Source organism: Echinops telfairi, unplaced genomic scaffold (assembly GCF_000313985.2).
Source record: "Echinops telfairi isolate 266 unplaced genomic scaffold, ASM31398v2 ScPeMD7_7467;HRSCAF=8505_0, whole genome shotgun sequence".
In the NCBI taxonomy this organism is placed as follows: Eukaryota; Metazoa; Chordata; class Mammalia; order Afrosoricida; family Tenrecidae; genus Echinops; species Echinops telfairi.
In genome coordinates this window covers 12,946,534-12,969,667 of record NW_022111367.1, presented here as the reverse complement: position 1 = coordinate 12,969,667, position 23,134 = coordinate 12,946,534, and the positions used below count along the sequence as shown (strand labels likewise).

Genomic DNA, 23,134 nt, shown 5'->3' with positions numbered 1-23,134 from the left:
TTTTTCCTTAATGTTGTGGGAGATGCTTTTTAAAATTCATTTTTGGCCACGTGCAATGGTATGGAACTCCAGTTTCTCTGGATTTTCTCCCTAAGCGCTTGTTTTCTAAGGTTTCCTAATTATAAACGCTATTCCTCCACCCCTCCCACCTCCCACCCCACCCCTGAAATTCACTTTGAGCAGAAGGCTGCGCTACATTGGTTCCAAGAGCCAACAACAAGCCAAGGCGACTCCAGCTTGGCCGCAGAGGGGCGAGGGTCCCGGGCTGGGGCTGGGTCCTGGGGGGCGGGGGGTGGGGTGGGCGGGGGACAGAGGGGGCGCGAGCAGAGAGACTGCAGTGACACTGCCCTCCCCGGGCTGGTTGAAGCATCTCACTGGTGACGGGTCTGAAAGCACGTGGCTACGTCATGGAAAGCCAGTCTTTTCAATGCAAACTTCAACTCCTCCTCCTCCTCCCTCTAATGCCTGTAACTCACGGTCGAGGCCGGGCTAGCAATCCGGAGGGGAGATTTTCCTCATGCTCCCGGTCGTTGGAACCTGGGAGAGTGCGAGGAAGAAGGAAGGGGCTCTGGGGCGCTCTCTACCTACTACGAGCCGAACAAGGGCAGGGGGCACCTCGATTGGCATCTTTTCTTCGTGGTGATTGAGAACTGCAGGCTCCATCCGATCCTGTTCATCCCTGGCGATTGATTATTTAAAAGGAAAAAAAAAATCAAAAAACCGACACTTGGAGGAGAGGCTCTGTCTTCGGCTGTCAGACTCAGTCTCCGAGGTGGTATTAGTGTGTGAGTGTGTGTGGTGGCTTTTTTTCCCTCCCCTCTTTTTTTTTCTTTTTCCTTCTTTTCTTCCTTTCTTTTTTCTCCCCCCCCACCCCCCTTTTTTTCCTTTTCTCCTTTTCTTCTCTCCTAGGGGCTCCACAATGGCAGTCTTCTCTCTGTGAGATGACTCCTGCTTGGCTTCCGCAGATCCACCCATTCTCATAGCGATCAAGTAAAGGGCTATGGTTTTCTCTTTGGGGATCTTTTGTGCATTCCTGTTCTCCCTGATTAGTTTTGGCCTCCGTTGGGATTTCTTCGCTTTCTGTGTTTGGCTTCGTGCTGAAAAAGGATTTTTTTCGCCCCCCGACCCTTCGGTAAGAATCCAGTGGTGATCAAGGGGGACTAAATCATTCACCCTGGCCGAAAAAAAACAATCACTGAGAAGTCTCAAAGAAATAGACCACGTGAGGGGAAAAAACTGGGAGAAGATCCGGAATATTATCGTTTTTCCTATGGTCAAACCGGTGCCCCTCTTCAGGAGAACTGATTTCAAATTTTTATTATGCAACCACAAGGATCTCTTCTTTCTCAGGGTGTCTAAGCTGCTGGATTGCTTTTCGCCCAAATCAATGTGGTTTCTTTGGAACATTTTCAGCAAAGGAACGCATATGCTGCAGTGTCTTTGTGGCAAGAGTCTTAAGAAAAACAAGAACCCAACTGGTAAGCAAAACATGTATCATGTTCTGTTTTTCCTCATCCTAACCTGTCTGTTGCTCACTGAGCTAGATCTGCAGTTCGGCTATGCAGGAGGCAGGGCAATCATAAAAGGAACCAGGACAGTGTTGCATATAGAGGTGTTGCATGAATAAACAAGGAACAGCTGGATCAGCGTCTGTGAACCTGAAAACCATTATCAGCATCACTTGGCGGTGACACAATCCATCATTTGGAGGGAGGAGGAAACTTTTTTTTTTTTTTTTAACTGTATCGGGTTGCCTACGTTTGCTGGAATATTCAAAGGCTCTGGCTTAAGGTTTCTGCCCATGGCAGATGAATCTCTGCTAGTGGCCAGGAAGAAGAACGGGGAGTTTTCCTGACTTCTGTTGCAGGTTCTGGAGGCAGAGCTGGGTACCGAGAACCTGCTTCAGACTTTCTGATTAGCTTGCACAATATTCGCCACCCCGTCACCTTACCAAAGTAAAAGAGGGCCCCCTCCCTCGTGTCCCAGCTCCTCCGTCAGCCCCCGCCTCCCTCCCCCGTCTAGCTCTCGGTGCCCAAGTATTAACTCATTCCCTCTGTCTACCTCTGACACATCCTGCCACCGGGCATAGGGTTGATGTCTGGAGGGAAACCCGGACCCCAGAGAGAAGCCCAGCTCCTCTACTAGATATCATTTAGGGTCGCTTTTTAAAAAAGGAGTATCAAGACCCTGCGTCCGAGTCCCACGGGTGGGATGACCAGGGCCCGTGAGTCCTTGCTTTAGGGTGCGGGTGATCAGGCGCCCCGATTCCAGAGGGCTCCAATGGGCAAACTTGCAGTACATTATATAAGAAATGCAAATGCAGGTGATTCTGGGAGTGGAATCTCACGGGTTTACTTTCTGGTGTCTTAGTCTGAAGCTTTTGGGGACCAGCCTCGTAGCCAGGGGGAGGGGCGGGGGGAGGGCAGGCTGGGGGACTGCGCGGTGGTGGTGGCGCCAGTGGCGGCGCGGGGCGAGGAGGCTGGGCGCAGCCTTTCCTGGAGCTTGCCCACGGGGGCAGCTGGCGGCGCCGGGTGGCCCCCAGCTGCGTCCGGGCTGGGGAGGGACCCAGGGCCCAGTGTTTGGGTTTGCACTGCGGGGAGGGGCGGTCGCTCGGCCCCCCTGCAGTGGCAGCTGGAGCGCGGGAGAGTCCTGACGCTGGCACTGCGGTGTAGTAGATCACAGCTCTCCGCCGCCGCCACCCTGGCACCCAGAGCCCGGGTGACCCGGCAGCAAGTGGCTGCTGCCTTCCATCCTCCGGATCTCGCCAAGACGTCGTGGCTCGGGCGGGTGCGGGGGCGCAGGGAGGGAGGCAGAGGGGGAGTGTCGGTGGGCGGGGACGGAGGCGGCGGGTGGAGGCGGAGCACCCTTGGCACCCTTGGCGGCCGCCGCTTCTGCAGCAAAGGGGAAGCTGGGGAGATGCTGGACCGCTGAAAAGGACAGAAACTTGCGGGGTCCGGCAGAGAACGAACGTCTGGCTGTGGCCTCGGAGCTGGCACTTTGGGCTGACTCTAGAGGCTTCTTTCTGGAAGTAGCCTTGGGCTGTCCAGGGCTCCGTGCTGTCGTGGGCTCTTTGCCTCTCTCCTGAAATGTCATTTCTAGCTTTCTTCTCCATCCCCTTTCTGACCACCCTCCTCTGCTCCTCTCTCCTCCACAGTCCTCTTACCCTTCTCTCCCTGTAAGTTCTCAGCATATAGCAACTCTGAAACCACACCACCATCCTAAGAGTTACCCAAGGAGAAAGCAATGTTATCTGGGACCTTCGCATTGCTGATTTAGGTCTCAGGTGCACGCCAACACCTGGCAGCACACCTAACACCTGCTTGTGAAGTGGTTATGAACACCCATTGTACACCCACAACACGATCGTACAGCTTAATGTGAAGACCCTTTCTGCAAGGCGTCCCAAGGTGGGACCAGCAGCTGCAGTTGGAAAGGAGGAGTTACTCCTTCACAGGACAGACATATTGGATTTTGAAGTCTTCTTGAGTCTTTCTGTTAAGAAACCTAGCTTATTCCGAGAAAGAAATGCTGCAAAAACGGTTTTAGAAGACTCGGCCACTTGTCTGGGGCCTTTAAGGTCAATCCTTGCATAGCCCTGGGGATCAGGGAATAACTAGTACAGAATAGTAAGTTTCTTTGCTGGTCCCTGTACTTTTCTTTCTTTCTTACCTTTTTCCTTTCCTTCTTTATATCCTCCCTGTCTTCCTTTCTGTTTTGATATATAGTTTTATTGAAAAAATTAGTTTCCCCTACAGAGGATTCAGAATCTTTTTATCATATCTCTCCCCCTTTCATCTATCTGGGGGGAAAAAATAGATGTATTTTTTTTCCTTCTAAAACATTTTGAAAGGTGTCAGATTAGTCCCAGAGCAATTTATTTCGCAGTCTATGGATGTTAAAGCACTTGCGTGTGAATTGATATGTTAATACAAGGTGTGTCCAGCGACGTCCACTATTTTTAATAGGACAGTTCAGTCTCAGATCACCAGAGATTCGAATTCCAATATGGGAGTTGGGCATTTAGTAAATATTTCTTATAAATGTGTCCTGAAACTTATTTCACCTTCTTAAAGGTTTTGCCTCTCAAGCTTGAATCAAATGCATGCTTGCCCCTTCAGATTCATCCTCCTTCTGCTATTAACATAAAGCCAAAACTCATTTGCAGGTTTTTGATCCCAAGATAGCTGTACAACTAAGATTATAATTGGGTGATTAAAATAAAACAAAGACTAAACGACTCTTAACTGTTACAACCAAAATGAACAGATTGATTACTACCTATTAAGTTATCCTAAATCTAAAAAGGGGACAATTAACTGGTTTCAAATGAAGCTTGGTAGAATACTGCCAAGTACCAGGACTAAATGCCATCATTGACTGCGAAGCATCTCTTATTGCTTCCGAGACAAATACTAGGTTGAGTTTCCCCTGTATTTGAAAGTTATGGAATAATTTCCCAGTTCTTTGCAATTCTTTAAGTTGTCCATGTGTATTAGTAGTTAGGACAAGGATTCTTGGGATGAACTTGAGAGCACTTCTGTATAATCAGGTTGCTATGAGAACACTCAGATAACAGAGTTGTGAATTTTAGGGCAAATTTATTCATCTATCTAAAACATATTACTTAGCTTGAAACGATTTAAATAAACTGAGCCCATGCCACAGAGTCTATTCTAACTCTTTGCGACCCTATGGGGCATTGTAGACCTGCCCCTATGGTTTCTGACTCTGTACATCTTTGCAAGAGCAGAAAGCCTCTCTTTTCTTTAGAGGAATGCTGGTGGGTTCCAATTGGTGATCTTGCTGTTAGGGGCCCATCTCATTACCAACTACATCACAAGGGTTCCTTAATTACTTAAATAAGAGGTATTCATCAGATAGGTGTTTTGCTTTTGTATTTCGATTATTTGTAATTTATCTGAAAAAGAACTTGATAATATATTTGTATAGTGTATGCTTTTAAATGTAAATTGCCAGAGCTTAAAAATCACAAGATATTAAGTAACTTACTATCTTTATAAAAACCTCTGAGTTCTTACAGTTACAATTACCAGAGAACACACACACACACACACACACACACACATGTCCTACTTTCCCCTGCTTTGCTATCAGAGCAACAGCTATCTACTTAGAATAAATGTTACCTGCTTCACATTTTATTGAGTCATGCAAGGTGAGTGTTTTGGACAAATCATTAAATAGGGAATACTAAGTTAAGAGACTTATTTTGCCAGGAGGAGGGTTAGGAAGGCTTGTTCAAAGTAGTAATGATAGTTTGGATTGACCACAAGTTGGTTTGGGAACTGATCTAGATCACTGAACTTTCAGCAAAGGGTGCCAGAGAAAGAAATGTGGCTGAAAATGAGTTCACAACAAGGACAGATACGTAGGGCTTGCCTCCTCCGATACATAATATAAAATAAGCAAAAGAAGTCACTGATTCTCAGCTATATACCATTACTTAACCACATACAATACCCCCACACTCCATGGCTTGACAGGATTTTGAAAAGCCTGAGTTTTAATACAAGTTGTAATCTAAGAGAATTTTATTCAGTAATGGTGTCAGTGGCAAGGGTAGATGCCCTAGACCTAGTTCTAAAGGCACATTTAGAAAGTTCCACAAGCTCACTGACCTGACTATGTCATTTACTGAACTCAGTCTCCCTGTCTGCCCCGGAACAAGCAGTAGAGCCCACGATCACATTCTAGTCCTTACTTGCTTTGGTGCTTTTCAACTAGACTGTTGCCTTTCAGGAGGCTGTTTTCTGTGTCAAAACGACTAGGTATATCACTCTTAATCATTAAAATATGATACTTTTGTTTTTGGCAACTTTGTATCGAGGCTGTTGTGATTTATTTTTCTATTAGGCGAGAGAATAGGGGAAGCGGAAAGAAAAAAAAAAAGAATAAGCTTTTAAAAATTTCCTTTTCATTCTCCGCCAGCTGAGGACTCCTGCTGGCTTTTCCCGTAGAGCTGGGTGAGCCACAACATGGCCCACCAGCTCTGCCTCTGCAAACACTGAGTACCCCTGCAGTACAGACTTCAAATTCAGACTCATGGCCGGAGGGTCACACAGGTGTAAGGTTCTCCACCTCCTAACAGGCTTGGCTTGAGGGTGGGGTGCAATGTAATAGGAGATGGCCATGGACCCCATCCAGGAAGCTTTACTAACTGAAGCAGCCCAAGGCCATGTCATGAACGACAAGATTGCATTTGGGACTGGATTTGGGAAGAATTCATTCTCCCTTTTGGAAATGTCTGTTCACGGTAACAATTGTGGGATTCAATGCATGACCATCTAAATGCTGTTTTAACCATGGATGAACACCTACCCAGCCTGGTCTCATCTCAGACAACAACAATAACTAAGATATTCTTTCCAATAATGCACTGCCTCCAGAAAACGTTAAGCTTATTCTATACTTTACTTCATATTTTCCACACTGAACCATTGCTTTAAAAACGTTCAAACCAAGTCTTCTATGTCTTAGCAACACAAACATTGGAATCTTTCATGAAGTGTTTTTATACATATGGTAACAAGGACAACAACCAATGTTTTTGCTCCTTTGCACATTTTGGCATCATACCTCACGCAAATTGACTCAGAAGCTTTCTATAAATACTTGGTAGATGTCTCAAAATGGAAGCATTTATTCAAAATAGTTTCTTCTGCCTTAAGGGGAAACAGTTGGGATGTTGGAACAGTGTATCAGAAGCTCCTTTATTCGCTTTTGAATGAATAGTGCTCTTCATCCCAGTAAAACCCTTGAGAACAATGTCACCCCACCGCCAGGAGGGACTGCAGGTGGAGGGGATAACCTACTGAAACAGCCACCTGCCCAGCAGGAGAGTTTTAGTGGTGCTAATTTGTGTTTACTTTGTCTATGTGCTGGATTCCACTGTTAAATTGAACTCTGGCCCTGAGGTGCAGGGGATTTCTGAGTGGGCTTCCTGCTTCTCTAGCTGTAAAGATGCACTAGTGTACCCGCTAGTGTGACTTTGAAGGACACCACTGTTCTGTCTTCCTATTTGCTAGTTGCTATGAACTAATTTTCTGCTTTTGTCAGAATGTCAAAGGTAGGATGGTGAGAAGAAGGGGAGCGAAAGGACGACTTCCCAAGGTGTTCTTAAAAATGAAGGCAAAAGGAGGCATGATGCATTTTTGGACAGGGAATACTTTATAAGTGTTTTTCTGACCTACCAGCATCATCTAAGAAAGTCATCTAATGATTATTGGATACAATTGTCCTTAGTATGCTATAGCTGATGCACAATATAGCTTTTTCAAATGACATACGGACAGAAAGTGAGTGCTCTATGAGGTGAACTGCGGGGGGGTGGGGGGGTGGGGGTGTGTGGAGGGGTGGGGGGGTGGTCACTGGCAGTATCAGTTGGATTGTTTTAAATTGACTCAATGCTGCCTCATTTCCAGCAGTACCAACCGATCTGCTGGCTTTGCATGGTGAAAGACTCAAACTTAGTGGCTTTAATGAGTGGGTCCTGACCTCCTGCTCTTTATTTCCGGTCAAAGGGCACCCAGAAGTTGACTTTGTAAACATTCCCTTGGCCTGAGATTTACAAGCCCGTCCATTCTAAATCTCAAGGCCTGTGCTCTGTTTCACACCGGGGCCCTTTTACCCCCCAAAATACAAGCTCCAGTGTGAAGGTGTTTGTTCTTGCCTCTCTCTCTCCTGGCACTTTTAACATGAGGGTGCCATTTGGTTCACATTTACTAGACTTCCATATATGTATGTATGTATGTATATATATACACACACATATAAATTTCTAATCATTACTCTTCTTCCTTTTAAACAGGAAAACGTTTAGCATAGATTTGAGTGGATGCTTTGAAATGCATTTTTTCCTGAAGATGGTTAACCAGGACCCTTGCTTGTGCACGTTGTGCTTGATAGAAGCCCCAAACTACACTCACTGCCATCCAGTGGGTTCTGAGACCAGAATTCTTTGCGGAAGTAGAAAGCCTCATCTTTTTCTCCAGTTTAGCACCTGGTTTCAAACTGCTGACCTTGCAATTAGCAGCCCAAGAAGCAGCCACTACACTACCAGTGCCCCTAGTAACGTGCTTAAAAAGGCAACTGGCACAGTGGGTTATGTGTTGGGTTGCTAAACACAAGGTCAGCAGTTTGACACCACAGACAGGAGACTTTCTTCAGATGCCATGAAGATTTAGTCTGGGAAACTCCTGGTCAGCTCTACCCTCGGGTCTGTACCAGTCAGAATTGGCTCCGTGGCAGTGGGTGAGTACCAGTTGATTTGAAAGGAGATACAGCCAGCCTTGACGGTATCTTTTTTCCTTTCGCAGTTTTCATAGCCATAACCTTAAACTTTGTAACGTCTGAACTCATCGCCTTGGCTTTCCTCACTCTGGATACATTTTAAACTTAGCGGCCCGGCCGCTGCGGCCTTGGCCTGACAGCGGAGGCATCTGGGTGAGAAACCAGAAGTTTGCTTGAATCCACGGTTCTCAGCCTAAGTCTGTTTCCCCCGGAAGCCCCGTGGTTTCCAGACACACGTATCACCATTTTCTGCCAAGCTCCTTTGTCCGGGGCTGGAAACCGGGTTCCGCGCCGTAACTTAGGGAGCCCTGAGCGGAGGGGGGCAGGAAGGCGGGGCGGCCGGCGGGCAGCGTCCCCGGCCCGGCGCCCGCGGCTCCCGGCGCTCCGCAGCCCGCGCGGTCCCGCGGCGCGTCGGGGGCTCGCTACGCAATGCGGCGGCGGCGGCGGCGGAAGCGGCCCGTCGGAGCCGCCGTAGCGCTGCGAGTTTCCGTTGCCACGGAGATGACCTCTGACCCGAGGGAGCTCGGGGGCCCGGCGGCTGGGGAAGCGATCGCTATGGAAATCGAGGGGGTTGGAAGGCGTCGGGGAGAGACTCCGCGGGTGGGCAGGGTGCCGCGGGCGCGACGGGGCCGCCGTGGAGGCAGGATGGTCGTAATGGAGGGGTCACTCCGTTGACCCCGGGCGCGGCCCGGCCGCCGGCGGAAGTTGCGGTCCCAGCGCACAGGTGGCTGCCTCCGTGCGCCGCAGCACCTGACGCGCTCCCCGGACCTCCTGCCGGGACAAGGGACCCGGTGGGCGCAGGGGCGGGGGAGACTGAGGGCATCCAGGCTGAGGACTGGACGGGGGCCTCCTAGTGTATTCTTTACTTCTAGATTTCTGTAACTTTTCCATCCACTCCTGAGTCTAAGTGAAACAGGCCACCCTCCCCCCCCCTTGTAACTGTTGAGGGTGGTGACATTGTATCCTAAAACCAGAGAACAGGAGAGAGACGGGCGACTTTGGGGATGCGGAGCAACGCGCTCCTTTTCAAGTGTGGCAGGCTGTAGAATGGTCGGCACCTGGGCAGGTATCAACAGAGTGGAGCCCTGTGAGAAGGAACATGCTGTATTGTCCCAGGACCCCACTGATGCCATTTCATTAGATCTAGTATATTCCCTGGGTGGCCCTTCTATGCACACATGGTCTGTCCACACTGGCTGGCTTTCCTTCGTTTCTTCTATTATCTTAGAGCCATTGGGCAAAATCAACGTTGAACATTAAAAAAAACAACTTCATTTCTGAAACTAAGTTGGATAAATTAATTTGAAGGCCTCTTGCAACTCTGGGATTTATGAAGTATTTTCTTTTTTTCTTTTAGGCTCACTCGCTGTTTTTCAGCTGAGTTGTTAAAGCATTGAGCCAGTCCCAACTCCCAGAGACCCTTTGTAAACAGAAGGATCCACTGGCCCGCCCTGTGTCATGCTCCCAATCGTCATATTTGAGCCCATTGTTGCAGTCCCCGTGTCATTTTGTCTCCTCGAGCATCTTCTTTTTTTATTGGAACTCTTTCCTTGGCCCACGACTAGGTCCTTTTCCAGGGACTGACTTCTCTTGAAACCATGTCCAAAGAATTTGGGACAAAAGTCTTGCCACGCTCATTTGTAAGGGGCATCTGGCTGGTCTTATTTGAAGATATTTTTTGTTATTGTTCTTATGTCAGTCCATGGTATTCAATATTTTTCACCAGACCTAATTCCAATGTATCAGTTCTTTAACTTTCCTTTTTTTAAATGTTTTCCCTTTTTCATAGTCCAACTTTCACCTGCACTTACGGTGATTGAAAATACCATGGCTTGGGTGATGGCACCTTAGACCTCAAAGTGACATCTTTGCCCTCCCACACTTTAAAGAGGTCCAATGCTTTACTCTTTTCTGATTTATTAATTTAATCAACCCTTAAAAGTACTATTGTGTTCTAATTGTGTTGGACATAGAAGGGTGAGAGAAGAGTTTTTCATGGAACTTTTGGGAGAGGTTAAGAAGGGAATTACTTTGGATAGTGTGATAGATGGTATGAATTGTAGTTAGAAAACGTTGCTGTAACATCAAAAAAGACAGCATGGAAGACTTTCTTGATGGACTACGTTTGGAATTAGTCATGAAGAATGTTAGCCAGGTGGGAAAGGACTGGGTGTGCTTTTAATACAGAAAACAGCATACTTTGTGCTTCAAGGGATGTGAAAGAGAATGTTGAGTACTAAGAAGGCCAGCTATAGCGTTCAAGGAACTCTAGAACAGCTCTTGTTCTATGGCATGATTGCATTTACCCTTTAGATAACTAATGGCTACCATGTGATTGAAATAGCTCTGAATGGACCAACACTTCAGGTAGAGGGATCAGTGTCAGAAGCTCCATACTTAGGGAATGGCAGAAGGAATGCCATGGAATCCCTCTCTCTGGACTTTGAGATTGGGAAGAAGGAGAGGGAAGAGTAGAATTTGGGGACAGGAGTTTTTTGATTTGGATAACGTGACCTTGATATTCTGATTATTTGCCAATAGAACTTAGTTACAAACTTAGTTGTCCTTAGCTGGTACATAGTTGTACAGCAAGCAGAAGACACTGCCAACTCGATCTTTCTGGATTAAAATTTAAATGCGAAGTTCTAGAAGAGTTCCTTTGGGATAACGCATTCACTTCCTTGGCTACAAACCTGAAAACTGTGATGGGTGAAAAGAATGCTTTACAGCAAAGACTGGATTTTTTTTGTTATATTCATTTTTTAGTTAACAGCAGATGTTTTTGTACACAATTCTTTATTCTGTTTGAGGAGTCAAGTAGTGCGATTAACAGTCAGATTTCCAGATTCAATATTCAGGTCTGGCAAGAAAAGGAGAAGGAAGTGTGAACTTTACAGGATTTACATATGTAAGTGTGTGCACCTGCGTTTTAGATCGAAGTGAATGTAGTTGTAATTAAAGTGCCCTCTTTTCCTTTGTAACAATTTGTTGTCTGCGCAATTACAGTGGATCGCTGAAGTGTGGGGTAACGTATTCTGAAGTGCTGCTTCCTAGATAAAATGTATTTTGGGAGGATTGTAATCTTTATTCTTTTCACTTCCTGTGTGGAGCTCATAGTACACTATTGTACTAAAAATAAAAGTCAATGTGAAAATAAGAGTGAAGGAGTAAAACAAAAATAATATCCCTTAATTGTAGGTTTCAAAAAACAGCCACTTATTTCAAAGTCTGAAACTCATCTTCTTTAGTTGTATTACCTACTATTGTACACCAGGTGTGTTCTAAAGCCAAGAAAGTGCAGTGTTTTCTGGGAGGCCTGAGTCAATTTCTTGATTAAACATTAGGCAGCCACCATCATTCTACTCCATTTTTTAAATTTTTGTGGCAGCCTGAGAATAATAATCCAAATGCTTTTTTTGCCTCCTTGATCCAATGACTTCTGTTTCTAGGGATTTATATTTTCTATTAAATTCATCATTTTTTAAAATTAAAAACTCATTTTATTGTGGGTTCTTAGCTCTTATAACAACTCATACATCAATTATTTCAAGCACATTTGTACATATGTTGCCATCATTATTTTCTAAACATTCACTTTCTTTTGAGTTCTTGGTAGCCCCTCCCTTCCCTGGCCCTCATGACCCCCTGATTAGTTTCATATTTTACATCTATCACTACCTCCCATCCCGCATGGTTTCTGTTGTTCCTGGTGGTGGTGATCTGTCCATCATTGCAATAGGTTTCTCCTTGCTCCCCTCCTCTCCCCACCTTTCCCCTACCCTCCTGGTATTGCTACTCCCATTTCTGTTCCTGGATTCCGTGTATCGTGAGCTCCAGTCAAGGAACCAGAGGAATTTTGGGTGTTGTATCAGTGCTATACTGTGTCCTGGTTGACTAATCCCTTCCCTGTGACCCTTCTTTGAGGGGATGTCCCATTGTAATTTCATAATTTTTGCTTTAACCTTAGTAAAGGTGTTCACTCATATGTCAATTAAATGACAAAGAATTCTTCATCTCTCAGATGTGTTAATAACGAATATTAAATGTTGGGCAAACAACATACAGTGGATATAAATATTGGACACATTTTCACATTGCAGCAGAAACTTTAATGTGGAATAAAAACTTTACATCATGATTGTATATTGTTTATTTTTTATTTCCTTATATTTTTTAGGAGCCCTAGTAGCATAGTAGTTATGCACTGGGCTGCACGGTCAGCAGTTCAAAACCACCAGCCACTCGAGAAAGATAAGGCTTTTTATTCCTGTAAAGAGTTGCAGTCTTGAAATTCCACAGGGGCATTTAGCCTGTCCCATAGGGTCATTATGAGTTGAATATATTCTGTGGCAGTGAGGTTTTCCTTTTAGAATTTCAGGAACACAGCATTGAAGAACTTTTACATGCGGGTGGGGGCATTAACCTGTGACACATGCTGGAGTGTGCCTGATGTGCAGGCTCATGAAGGCTGGTGACTCTCTTATGACCCCATACCCTTTGCTTTAGATATGTGTTTTTCGTTGTGGAGAATCCACGCCCTTTTGTCATGTGCTCCGTGTGTTTGTACCATCACACGCTGGATTTTGTCTTTTCCTATATTTTCTCTTTCAAATTTTACCATCAGTTTACTCTTTGTGTTGGGTTGGGTTAATAGTCTATTAAACTTTCAACATTTACATGCATTGCATTGGGGGGGGAGGCAGCAAAAATTATAATAGTGTAGTTGTTAGAAAGAAAATGAGACACACCTCTTTGAACTTGAGACATTTACCCAGCATGGCATTTATTTGACTTATCCACCCCTCTACCTCCCACCTTGGCTTCAAATTAACATTTAAAAGAACTCTGGTTTCAACCTAGTGCTTCCTTAGATTAAATGATTAGATGTTTGGGGTTATTATAAATATATATTCTATTTAATTTTCCCATGAATGGACTATGCATTATTAGGTGTTCACAATTTTTAAGAGCATTGTATATTTATGCTTTAACAAAAATATTCTCAAATATTTTGAATATATTTATCATTTGAAATGGTACAAGTAAAAAATAAAGAGTAATTTGTGAGTGGTTTCCATGTACTAGGGCTTTACTTATATTTCCCACAGTGTGATATCCTCAGGTAAGTATTTCTGTTTCACTCATACTAAAACGCAATGAGGCTCAAGCCTACAATAGCGAAGGAAGTTGTTTTGAGATTACCTAACCTGTCATTGAAAGGTCTGACCACAAACGCAGGTAGTCTTACTCCAAGTGAAAACATTAAACCAGTAGATTGCAGATGCCTCCTTAAAGCTGATGCTTCACGGAATGCACCTGAGGGGATCACTGTTTTCTTAGGTTTTTATGAAATGGATTGCCCCGTAGTTAAAATCTGAATGTTGTTTTAAATGGAGAAAATAAATACAATAATCTACACACATTAAAATGTATACCTCAATGATATAAATTGATGAATTTGAATAAATGTGTGCATTCTAGTAAACATCACTCCAAGGTATGAAAGAGTCTTGATGGGTCGGTCTCTCCCCTTACCATTCAATTTCCACCCTAAGTTTCTTCAAAAAGAAATCATGTGATTCCTCTCACCTTAATTTAGCCCAGCGGTTCTCAACCTGTGGGTTGTGAGCCCTTTGGGGGTGGAATGACCCTTTCACAGGGGTCGCCCGATTCATAACAGTAGCAAAATTGCAGTGATGAAGTAGCAATGAAAATAATTTTATAGTTGGAGGGGTCACCACACATGAGGAACTGTATTAAAGGGTGGCGGCATTAGGAAGGTTGAGAACCACTGATTTAGACTCAAGACTATCATAGGACCTTCTATCACAGAGTCCTCACTTTTTAAGTCAGTCCTCCTTTGCTTGATGTTGTTAGGTGCCATCAAGCCATTCTGACTCAGTGACTCAATGTCTAATAGATGAAACATGGCCTGATCCTGCTCCATCCTCACAATGGCTCATGGTTTTGAGCAGCTACTATGTCAATCCATCTTGTTGAAATCCTTTATCTTTTTAGCTGTACCACCACTTTACAAAGCATGACATCCTTCTACAGGGAATTGTCTCTCCTGACAACATGTCTTAAGTACATGAGACAAAGTCTCACCATCCTTGCCTCGAAAGAACATTCTAGATGTTTTTCATCCAATACAGATTTGTTTGTTCTTCGGTAGTTCATGGTACTTTCAGTATTCTTCACCAGTACCGTACTTTAAATGCATTGATTCTTCTGTCTTCCTTATTCAATGTCAAAGGTTCCCATACCTATGAGGCGATTGGAAATGCCATGTCTTGGGTCAGGCATGCACTATTTCTCAAAGTAACTTCTTTGTTTTCAGTCCTTAAAAGAGGTCTTGTGCAGCACATATACCCAATGCAAGGGGTTGCTTAGATTTCTTAACTGTGGCTTCCATGACCATTGATTCCTTCATTTATCATGATGTTACTTATTGGTCCTGTTGTGAGGATTTTGGTCTTCCTTACAGTGAGTTGTACTCCAGGCTGAAGGATACAGTCCTTGATCTTCATCAGCAAGTAAAGTTGTGCCATCTGTGTGTTAAAGGTTGTTAATAAACTTTCTGCAATCCTGATATCACATTGTTCTTCATATAACCCAGTTTATTTTTCTTTAGCATACAGATTGAATAAATGTGGTGAGAAGATGCCTCCCTGACACACTTCTCTCGATTTTGTAGAATGCAGTAGACCTTTGTTCTGTTCACGCAATTGCTTTGATCCATGGACAGGTTCTCCATGAGCCCAATATTGTATTCTAAGGTTTACATTCTTATAAAGGCTACACATTGTTTGTTATGGTCCACACAGTAGAATTCCTTAACATAATAACACACAAATATATTTCTGGTATTCTCTGGTTTGAGCCAAGATTCATCTTGACATCAGTAATGATATCCCTGGTCTACATAGTCTTATGATCTGGCCCAAACCTCTGGCAATTTCCTTTCGATGTACTGTTGTAGCCATTTTTGTATGGTCTTCAGCAAAATTTTACTTGCATTTTATATTCATGATATCGTTCTATAATTTGAGCATCCTCTAGGATCACCTTTCTTGGGAATGGGTAGAAATATGGATGTCTTCCAGTCAGTTGGCTAAGTAGTTGTCTTCCAAATGTCCTGGCCCAGGTGAGTGAGAGCATCTTCAGGGCAAAAGGATGATAAAGGACCAGTGCTTCATCAGCTTGTTAAACCATTTCAATTGGCATTCCATCAGTTCTTGGATCCTGGTTTGTGGTTAATGCTGTCAGTGCAGCTTAAACATCTTCAGTACCATTGGTTCTTGCTCACATGCTACCTCTGGAAATGGTTGAATGTCAATTAGTTTTGTTTTTGTTTTTTTGGTAGAGACTGTATTCTTTAATACTTCATGCATCATTCAATATTTTGCCCTTAAGAGTTTTCCAATATTGCAGCTGGGGCTTTAATTTTTTTTTTTAAGTGCTCCCAGTTTAAGATATACTGAGTGTGGTCTTTTTTTTTTTTTTAAACTTTAGGTTTTTGCACATTTCATTATAATATTTTACTTTGTCTTCTTGAGCTACTGTTTGAAAGTTTCTGGTTAGCAATTTTGACTTCGTCGTTTCTGCGATCTACTGTGCAATAGAGCCTCCTCTGACATCTGCTTGGCTCTTTCCTTCTTGTCTTTTTAATGAATTTTGTCTTTCTTATTGTATGGCGTTCCTGATGTCATCTCAGAGTTCATCGGGTCTTCTTTTGCTTAATGTTCTGTTTCTGAGATTCGTCCATGAGATTATGTGCTATATAGAATTTGCATGGGCAATTTCTGCTCATTTTGTAAACTAAAAGCTTCTGTTATGAGACTTTTTGTTAATATTCACTGATGTAGTCCATTCAATTCCTGTGTATTTTATCTGTTGAAGTCTATTGTCTGCTTATGTTGTTGAAGAGGGTGTTTGTAATGAATTAGTTGTTTGTCTTATAAAATTCTATCATGCAATATCCAGTATTGTTTCTGTCATCAACTTTCTATTTCAGTGATTGATCTTTTTTCTTTGTTTCCTACTGTTACATTGTAATCAGTAATTATCAATGCAACTTCAGACTACAGAAGTTGGTAGAAGCATTCAATTTCTTCATGTTTAGCTTTATTGGGTTGGGTTTTCCATTTGAGTACTAAGTGTGATAACTGGTCTTCTTTGTAGCTGTACGGATATTTTCTTAATCTTTTCCATGTATCTTTGATTTTCTTTACTCTTAATTTCTCTGGATACCTTAGACAAACCATCCATGCGCTCTCACATCTTCAGTCACTATTCTCCAAAATCGGATGTAGAGCATTGTCCTTATGGACTATGAAGGCCAATTGACCTTGCTGAGTCTAAGATCTGCAGGTCCAATGACTCATTCCCTCAACATGTTGGTCTAAGAAGTGTAAGAAGTTTTCATCTCTTTGACAATGACCAATGTTTAAAGATGCAGATATCCAACTGAGAATGACTAAAAATATTGTAGACTATTTGGATAGTAGGACCTTCTTAACAGCTTGGACTACATTTTGTCTTAGAGAATTCCAGTGTGCTGTCAGTAACCTTTACTGATCATTGCTTAAATGGAGAGATGCATTAAGGAATAATTTGCTAAAAGCATAATTTTTGTGAGTAAATTTTGGTTCTCTACTCTTTTCTTTTGAGTTATGTTTTATGAAATAAATATCTGTATCCTGGATGTCTTAACACTTAAGAATACCATAATGCTTGTAAAATATTTTGTGAATGATAGTAACTTTTGTTAAGATAACTAAACCATTAAAGGCAGCTTAAACTTTACAAAGCTGCAACTACTAATATTTTATAAGCAGCTATTGCAATTTCTTTGCTTATAACTATGATTCGTATCGATAATTATCTTTTCCAGAACCAATTCTATTGAGCCATAAGCATTATCCATTCAAGAAAGGAAAGAATCCAAGTTCTATTCCATTGAAACAATTCTGACTCATAGTCATGTAGGACAGAGTAGAATTGCCCCTGTGGGTTCTAGAGACTATAAATCTTGACAGGCGTAGAAAGCCTCATCTTTCTCCCAAGGAGCGGCTGATAGTTTTGAACTTCTAAACTCATAGTCAGCAGTCCAATATGTAACCCACTACACTACTAAGGTTCCCTCAAGAAGTGGAAGGAGTATAGTTTAGAGAGTGATGGCAACAGTAGTAGACCTATTAATTAACAGTATAAACCTTATGAATTCTGCCATTTCAGCATGTAAGATGACTTAATCAAGCACCAAAAACACTAGAAGAAAGTTAATATGACACTGAACCATATGTACATATCTAGATGCTGTGGAGTTAAGTAAGGTTGTTGTGTTTGTATAACTGAATAAAATTTTAAATAAACCTTTTTGTATCAAAAGACGCTGGCACATCAGAATCTCAGTTAAAGCTCTTAATATGGATTGACACAAATACGTTGGTACTTTCTTAATATCTCTAGTGCTCACTACAGTATGTTTGTAGAGAGCTTTGAAGAAAGAAAATTTGGATCATTTAACTCACTGCATGAATCATGAATTTGCTCTAATCATTTTATCCAATGTAAAAGGAAACATTGTCTCTGTGTATCCTGATAACAGTTTTTGGTTTTCTTTTTATGATGATAGTCTTAATGTTAAAAATATATTTTATCTTTTTATTTTCCTTGTACACCTATAAGCGCACTTTGGAAATATTGAGAGTTTGGATCCAAACTACTGCAATAACACAGCTACTCAATAAAGTGACTTACAAAATTTTTGGTGTCCCAGTGCAAAAAAGCCATCTTTACATTATATGGTAGTCTGTTAAGGATGAAGCAGCATTATGAAAGCATTTGAAATATTGTGGGAATTATCAAAATATGACACTGAGATCAGAAGTTAGCAAATGCTGTTGGAAAAATGGAGCTCAATGCAGTTGCACAATTCATCAATTTGTAAAGAATGCAGTATTTGCAAAGGCAACATAGAGAAGCACAATAAAATGAGGTTTGCATGGATTAGGTTTAACACAATAAATGTCATGTTTTCTTTAAATATTTTTAAAATAAGCAATGGTTTTCAAGATTATTTGAGATTATTGCTGATTAAACTGAATGATTGGAACTCTAGAATAAGATTTAATGACTGAATAAGATCTTCATAGTTTGTCAGTTTCCTAATCAAGCATACTGGATATTGGTAATCATGGATTGGTCCAGTATTTGAAAATTCTATCAAATAAGGAGATCATGCAGGTAGCAGAATTGGAACTTCAAGATGTATGGTAATTTATGTACTATACGTTTTTCTGTGGGTTTCACTGTGGCCTGTTATTTGATTTCCCAGTGTCATGGTAGCTATTATGAAAATTAGATAATAAGAGAGTAGAGGGAAGAAACTTTAGGTAATAAAGCTTTAGGTTCTTTAGAAATTCACAGAGAGGAAACAAAATCTCTCAAAACAAACGTCTTCAGCTTTGGCGTTCATGTGGTCATTCTAGGTCTCTTAAGAGAGATGGCATTGTTGGTTCCCATGCATGTGGGTAGATAGACTTAGCAATAATAGTTGACCATTATAAGGATTTATATCTTATTGATCTGAAATGAAGGGGAGGAAACTCTGGTTATTTCATTATCAATACTATCATGTGTTATATTTTGTTTGTTTTTGTATTTTACTTTAAATCCTTCACTGGTAAAGTGGAAGAAAAATAGCAGCCTTAATTCTATGACTGTCTTAAAATTTGTTATCTTGTGATCACTTTGGAGACTGATTCTCACTGTGTTTAGAAGTTATAGCTTAATAAGACAGACAGCATAGATTAATGTTATCTATCTGCAGGTTGAAAATGTAACTAATTCTTTTTAAATATTGTAGACATGGAGTGATACCATGGCGTGATCTTTAATTTCTGTGGCTCTGCCAAGAAAGGACATTTCATTAAAGCTGACGTTTTTGGTTTTAACATTTTGTGTTGGTCTCTTTTTAAAAAAGCTATTAGATTGTTTTTCATTTGCACAATTTTGAATGTGTCCTCTTCCCCTTCAGAAAGTTGATTTACCACTGAACACATACTGAGTTCCTTCTAGAAGAAGATTGTTGTGTTTTATTCCATGGGAGATGCATGAGTAAGACGGGACCCTAGACTTTGTGTGGGTCTCTCTAGAGGGTACTAGAAGGTTGGATAAACAAAGCAGGGATTCTGGGAATTATCATTCTTAGAGCTAAAGAGAAAACTACTTAGGAGTAGTGGAGGGGCCAACTGAGACACCTCTCTTCCCTTTTCTCTCCCCTCCCTTTTCTTCACTTGCCACTCCCCCACTCACCCCAGACCACCTAGGTGAGGGAAGTTAAACTGGGAAGTGGCTATAAATGATCTAAGAAAATGTTTCAACAATGACATAAATGTAGCTTCTGGCTACATTGCCTGTCTCAGATGCTCCACAAAACATCTCTGATTTAAAAAACTTCTACCCAATAACTTTCCCAATAACTTCTGCCAAATTAGGGTTGGACTTGAACGGGAGCATTCCAAACAGAACACAGAGTTTATAACCATCTTTACAGCTTGTTTTAGGAGAAGTGTGGTCCATTTTAAGTCAGAAAGTATATTATACAATGAAGACAGTAATAGTTGTAAAATAGGTTATTATTGGAAATCTCTTTATTGTCCTACAAGGCTGACTGACCGTGTTCTTCCCGGGTTCTTTGAGCATTTCTCATTCCTTGAAACTATGAAAATTTAACAAGCAGTTCACTGTCCTAATACCTATTTTAAATATAAAAATGATATACCGAAGGTAATTTGTTATTTCATACAGTTGATACTTACGTAAGAACAAGAAAAGCGGTACCTAAAATTAGATTGTTAACCATTAGAAATGTTTTTAAAGAAATTCCATATTGCTTCTTGATTGACGTCTTCACTTTCAATATTAATCACATTTATTCAAGCATCATTAGCTGTGATTTATCCTTAGCTATCTTTTCATTGTAGGAGTGGACTCCCATTCTTTTAAAGGTAGGCCAATTAGACAATAGTCATTGTGTTTGATATATTAAAAATAGGTTGCTTGACTTCTCTGAATATATTAAGTTTATCTTTGAAAAAACCCTCTCTGCTCCTGCTGAACTTACTATAATTGTTTTGACAATATTTTTAGCTCTTTGAACACTTTCAAGAAGGGCATAATTCACTCAATATCTTGTGGGGAACCTTTTCTCTTTATGTTCTATGTTTACGGAAGTAACAAACCCAAAGGAATCAAAATGTTGTATTTCCTCAGAAGTATAACAAGTTTTATGAAATAAATAAGTAAATGTTACAAGCACAGTTCTGTCTAATTATTAACATTTATGGACTGCATGAACATTACTATGGTGCTTGGAATACGCCGTTGCACAGAGGAACGTTAAACAAAAGGTAAGAAATGTAACTTACTGAGTTTCAAATTGGGCGGCTGGGCTGCCTAGCAACCCACGTTAGAGAGGACTCAGATTACAAGTGCCATTTTAATAACTGGTTCAAAGATACAACAACAAATTGGGCACCGATTCACGATCAATGATAACTGGCTGAATACCCCCACTCCTTTGACAGATATGTACTTGACATCATCTTTGGTACACTGGAAGGGCAGTGAAAAGGAGGGAGGCCCGTCATAAGATTGACGGACACAGTGGCTCCAACAATGGTCTCAAACACGAGAACGATTGTGAGGATGGTGCAGGGCCTGGCAGTGTTTCATTTTGTTTTACACAGAGTCACTCTTGAGTCGAATCAGACTTCAAGGCACTCAACAACAGTAACAACTTCTGTGAATACTATGAACAATTTTGAGAACTTTTTTCCATATGAGAAATTGAAAATAATTTATGGTATAGTTGTAATCATATTCCTTGAACTCAGATTGTGAGTTGTAAATCTCATTTTTTTTATAACAGCCTTGAGTTCAATGCCCTATATAAAATTTTTTCCATTTTAAAGCTCATAATCTGGTACTTTTTAGTATATTCACAAAATTGTGAAAAATATCACCATTCTCTAATTGTAGAACATTTTCTTCATTCTAGAAAACCCTGGGATCCATTAGCAGTTAATCCTTGTCACACTACATTGGCCGGATCACCTTACATTCCCTTTAGCAATGTGTTTGGGTCCCAATTTCTCCACATCTTTGCCAATATTTGTTATTGACTGCTTTTAAAAGTATAGTCATTCTGGTAGGCTTGCAGTATCATGTCTTTGTGGTTTTGACTTCAATTTCTCAAGATGTTGAACAGCTTTCATTTGCTTATTGGCCATTTGCTAATGCTTTCAAAGTTCATCATGTTGTACCACACGTACTTCCTTCTTTTTAAATGTGGAGTAATAGTCCATTGTATGGATGTACGGTGGTTTGCTTACATTAGTTGATTGGAATTTGAGTTTTTACTTTTTAACTATTACACATAATGCTGCTGTCAACATTCATGTACAAGTTCTGGTTTGTATTTTAATGTGCACTGTAGTTGTTTTAGCTCCAATGTATTATCTTAGTGCCCTTGTTAGAAATTAATGGGCTGTGAATGTAAGGATCTACTTCTGGGCTCTAAAAGCCATTTTTTGGGTTTTGTTTTCATCTGTTTATCTATCCATATGCCAGTACCACACAATCCGAACTACTGAGTCTATGCAGTAAGTTTTGAAATTAGGAGGTCTGAGTCTTCCAACTTTGTTCCCCCTTTTCAAAATTAGTTTGATTATTTGGGGTTCCTGGCAATTCCATATGATTTTTAGAATAAGTGCATCCATTTCCCCAAAGAAGCTAACTAGAATTTTCATAGATGTTTTGCTGAAATTGTAAGTGAATTAAAAAAAATCATTTTATTGGAGGCTTGTACAACTCTTATCACAATCCATGCATACATCTGTGTGTCAACCTTTGTTGCCATCATCATTCTCAAACATTCTCAAACATTTGCTTTCTACTTGAGGCCTTGATATCAGCTCCTCACTTTCCCCCTCCCTCATGAACCCTTGATAATTTATAAATTATTATTATTTTGACATGTCTTACACTGTCCGATGTCTCCCTTCACCCACTTTTCTGTTGTCTGTCCCCCAGGGAGGAGGTTATATGTAGATCATTGTAAACGGTTCCCCCTTTCTATCCTACCTTCCGTCCACCCTCCGGTATTGTCACTCTCAGCACTGGTCCTGAAGGGTTCATCCATCCTGGATTCCCTGAGTTTCTAGTTCCTATCTGTACCAGTATGCCTCCTCTGGTCTAGCCAGATTTGTAAGGTAGACTTGAGCTCATAATAGTGAGGGGGTGGTGGGTGGTGGGTGGTGGAGAGGAAGCATTTAGGAACTAGAGGAGGTTGTTTGTTTCATCGTTTCTACACTGCATCCTGACTGGCTCATTTCCTCCCCGTGAAAATTATAAGTGAATTTTAGGAGTATTCATCATTTTACCAAATCTTCAGATCCATGAATATGGAGTGTCCTTTCATTTATTTAAGTTCTCTTAGCAATGTTTCAGTTTTCAGAGTATAATGTAATAATTTTCTTAAATTTATTCCCAATTATTTTATTCTTTGACATTTTACTTTGAATGGAACTGCTTTCTTAATTTCAATTGTTCATGCTAGGTATAGGAGTACAATTCATATTTATACATTAAGTTTGTATTTGGCAACATTGCTGAACTTGTTTATAAATCTGAATAGTTTCTTAGTTTAATTCTTATGATTTTATACACATAGCATAATATAAACTGCAAATAGACATTATTTTACTGATTCTTCTATTCTGGATACTTTTTCTTATATATTCCTGGTTAATTG

At 41.3% G+C, this 23,134-nt stretch overlaps 1 protein-coding gene across 2 annotated transcripts in view; it reads left to right on the top strand.

Moving 5' to 3' along the window:
* The first annotated feature begins 457 nt into the window (after window positions 1–457).
* FGF14 (fibroblast growth factor 14) overlaps window positions 458–23,134 on the top strand; it is a 780,497-nt gene continuing 757,820 nt past the window's right edge. For both annotated transcript variants that reach the window (XR_006679433.1, XM_004704289.3), the window contains exon 1: window positions 458–1,478. Coding sequence is in view for 1 of the 2 variants with exons in the window: in XM_004704289.3 (XP_004704346.1) it covers window positions 1,271–1,478 (208 nt within the window). In the remaining variant the exon portion in view is untranslated. The remainder of the gene's footprint in view (window positions 1,479–23,134) is intronic.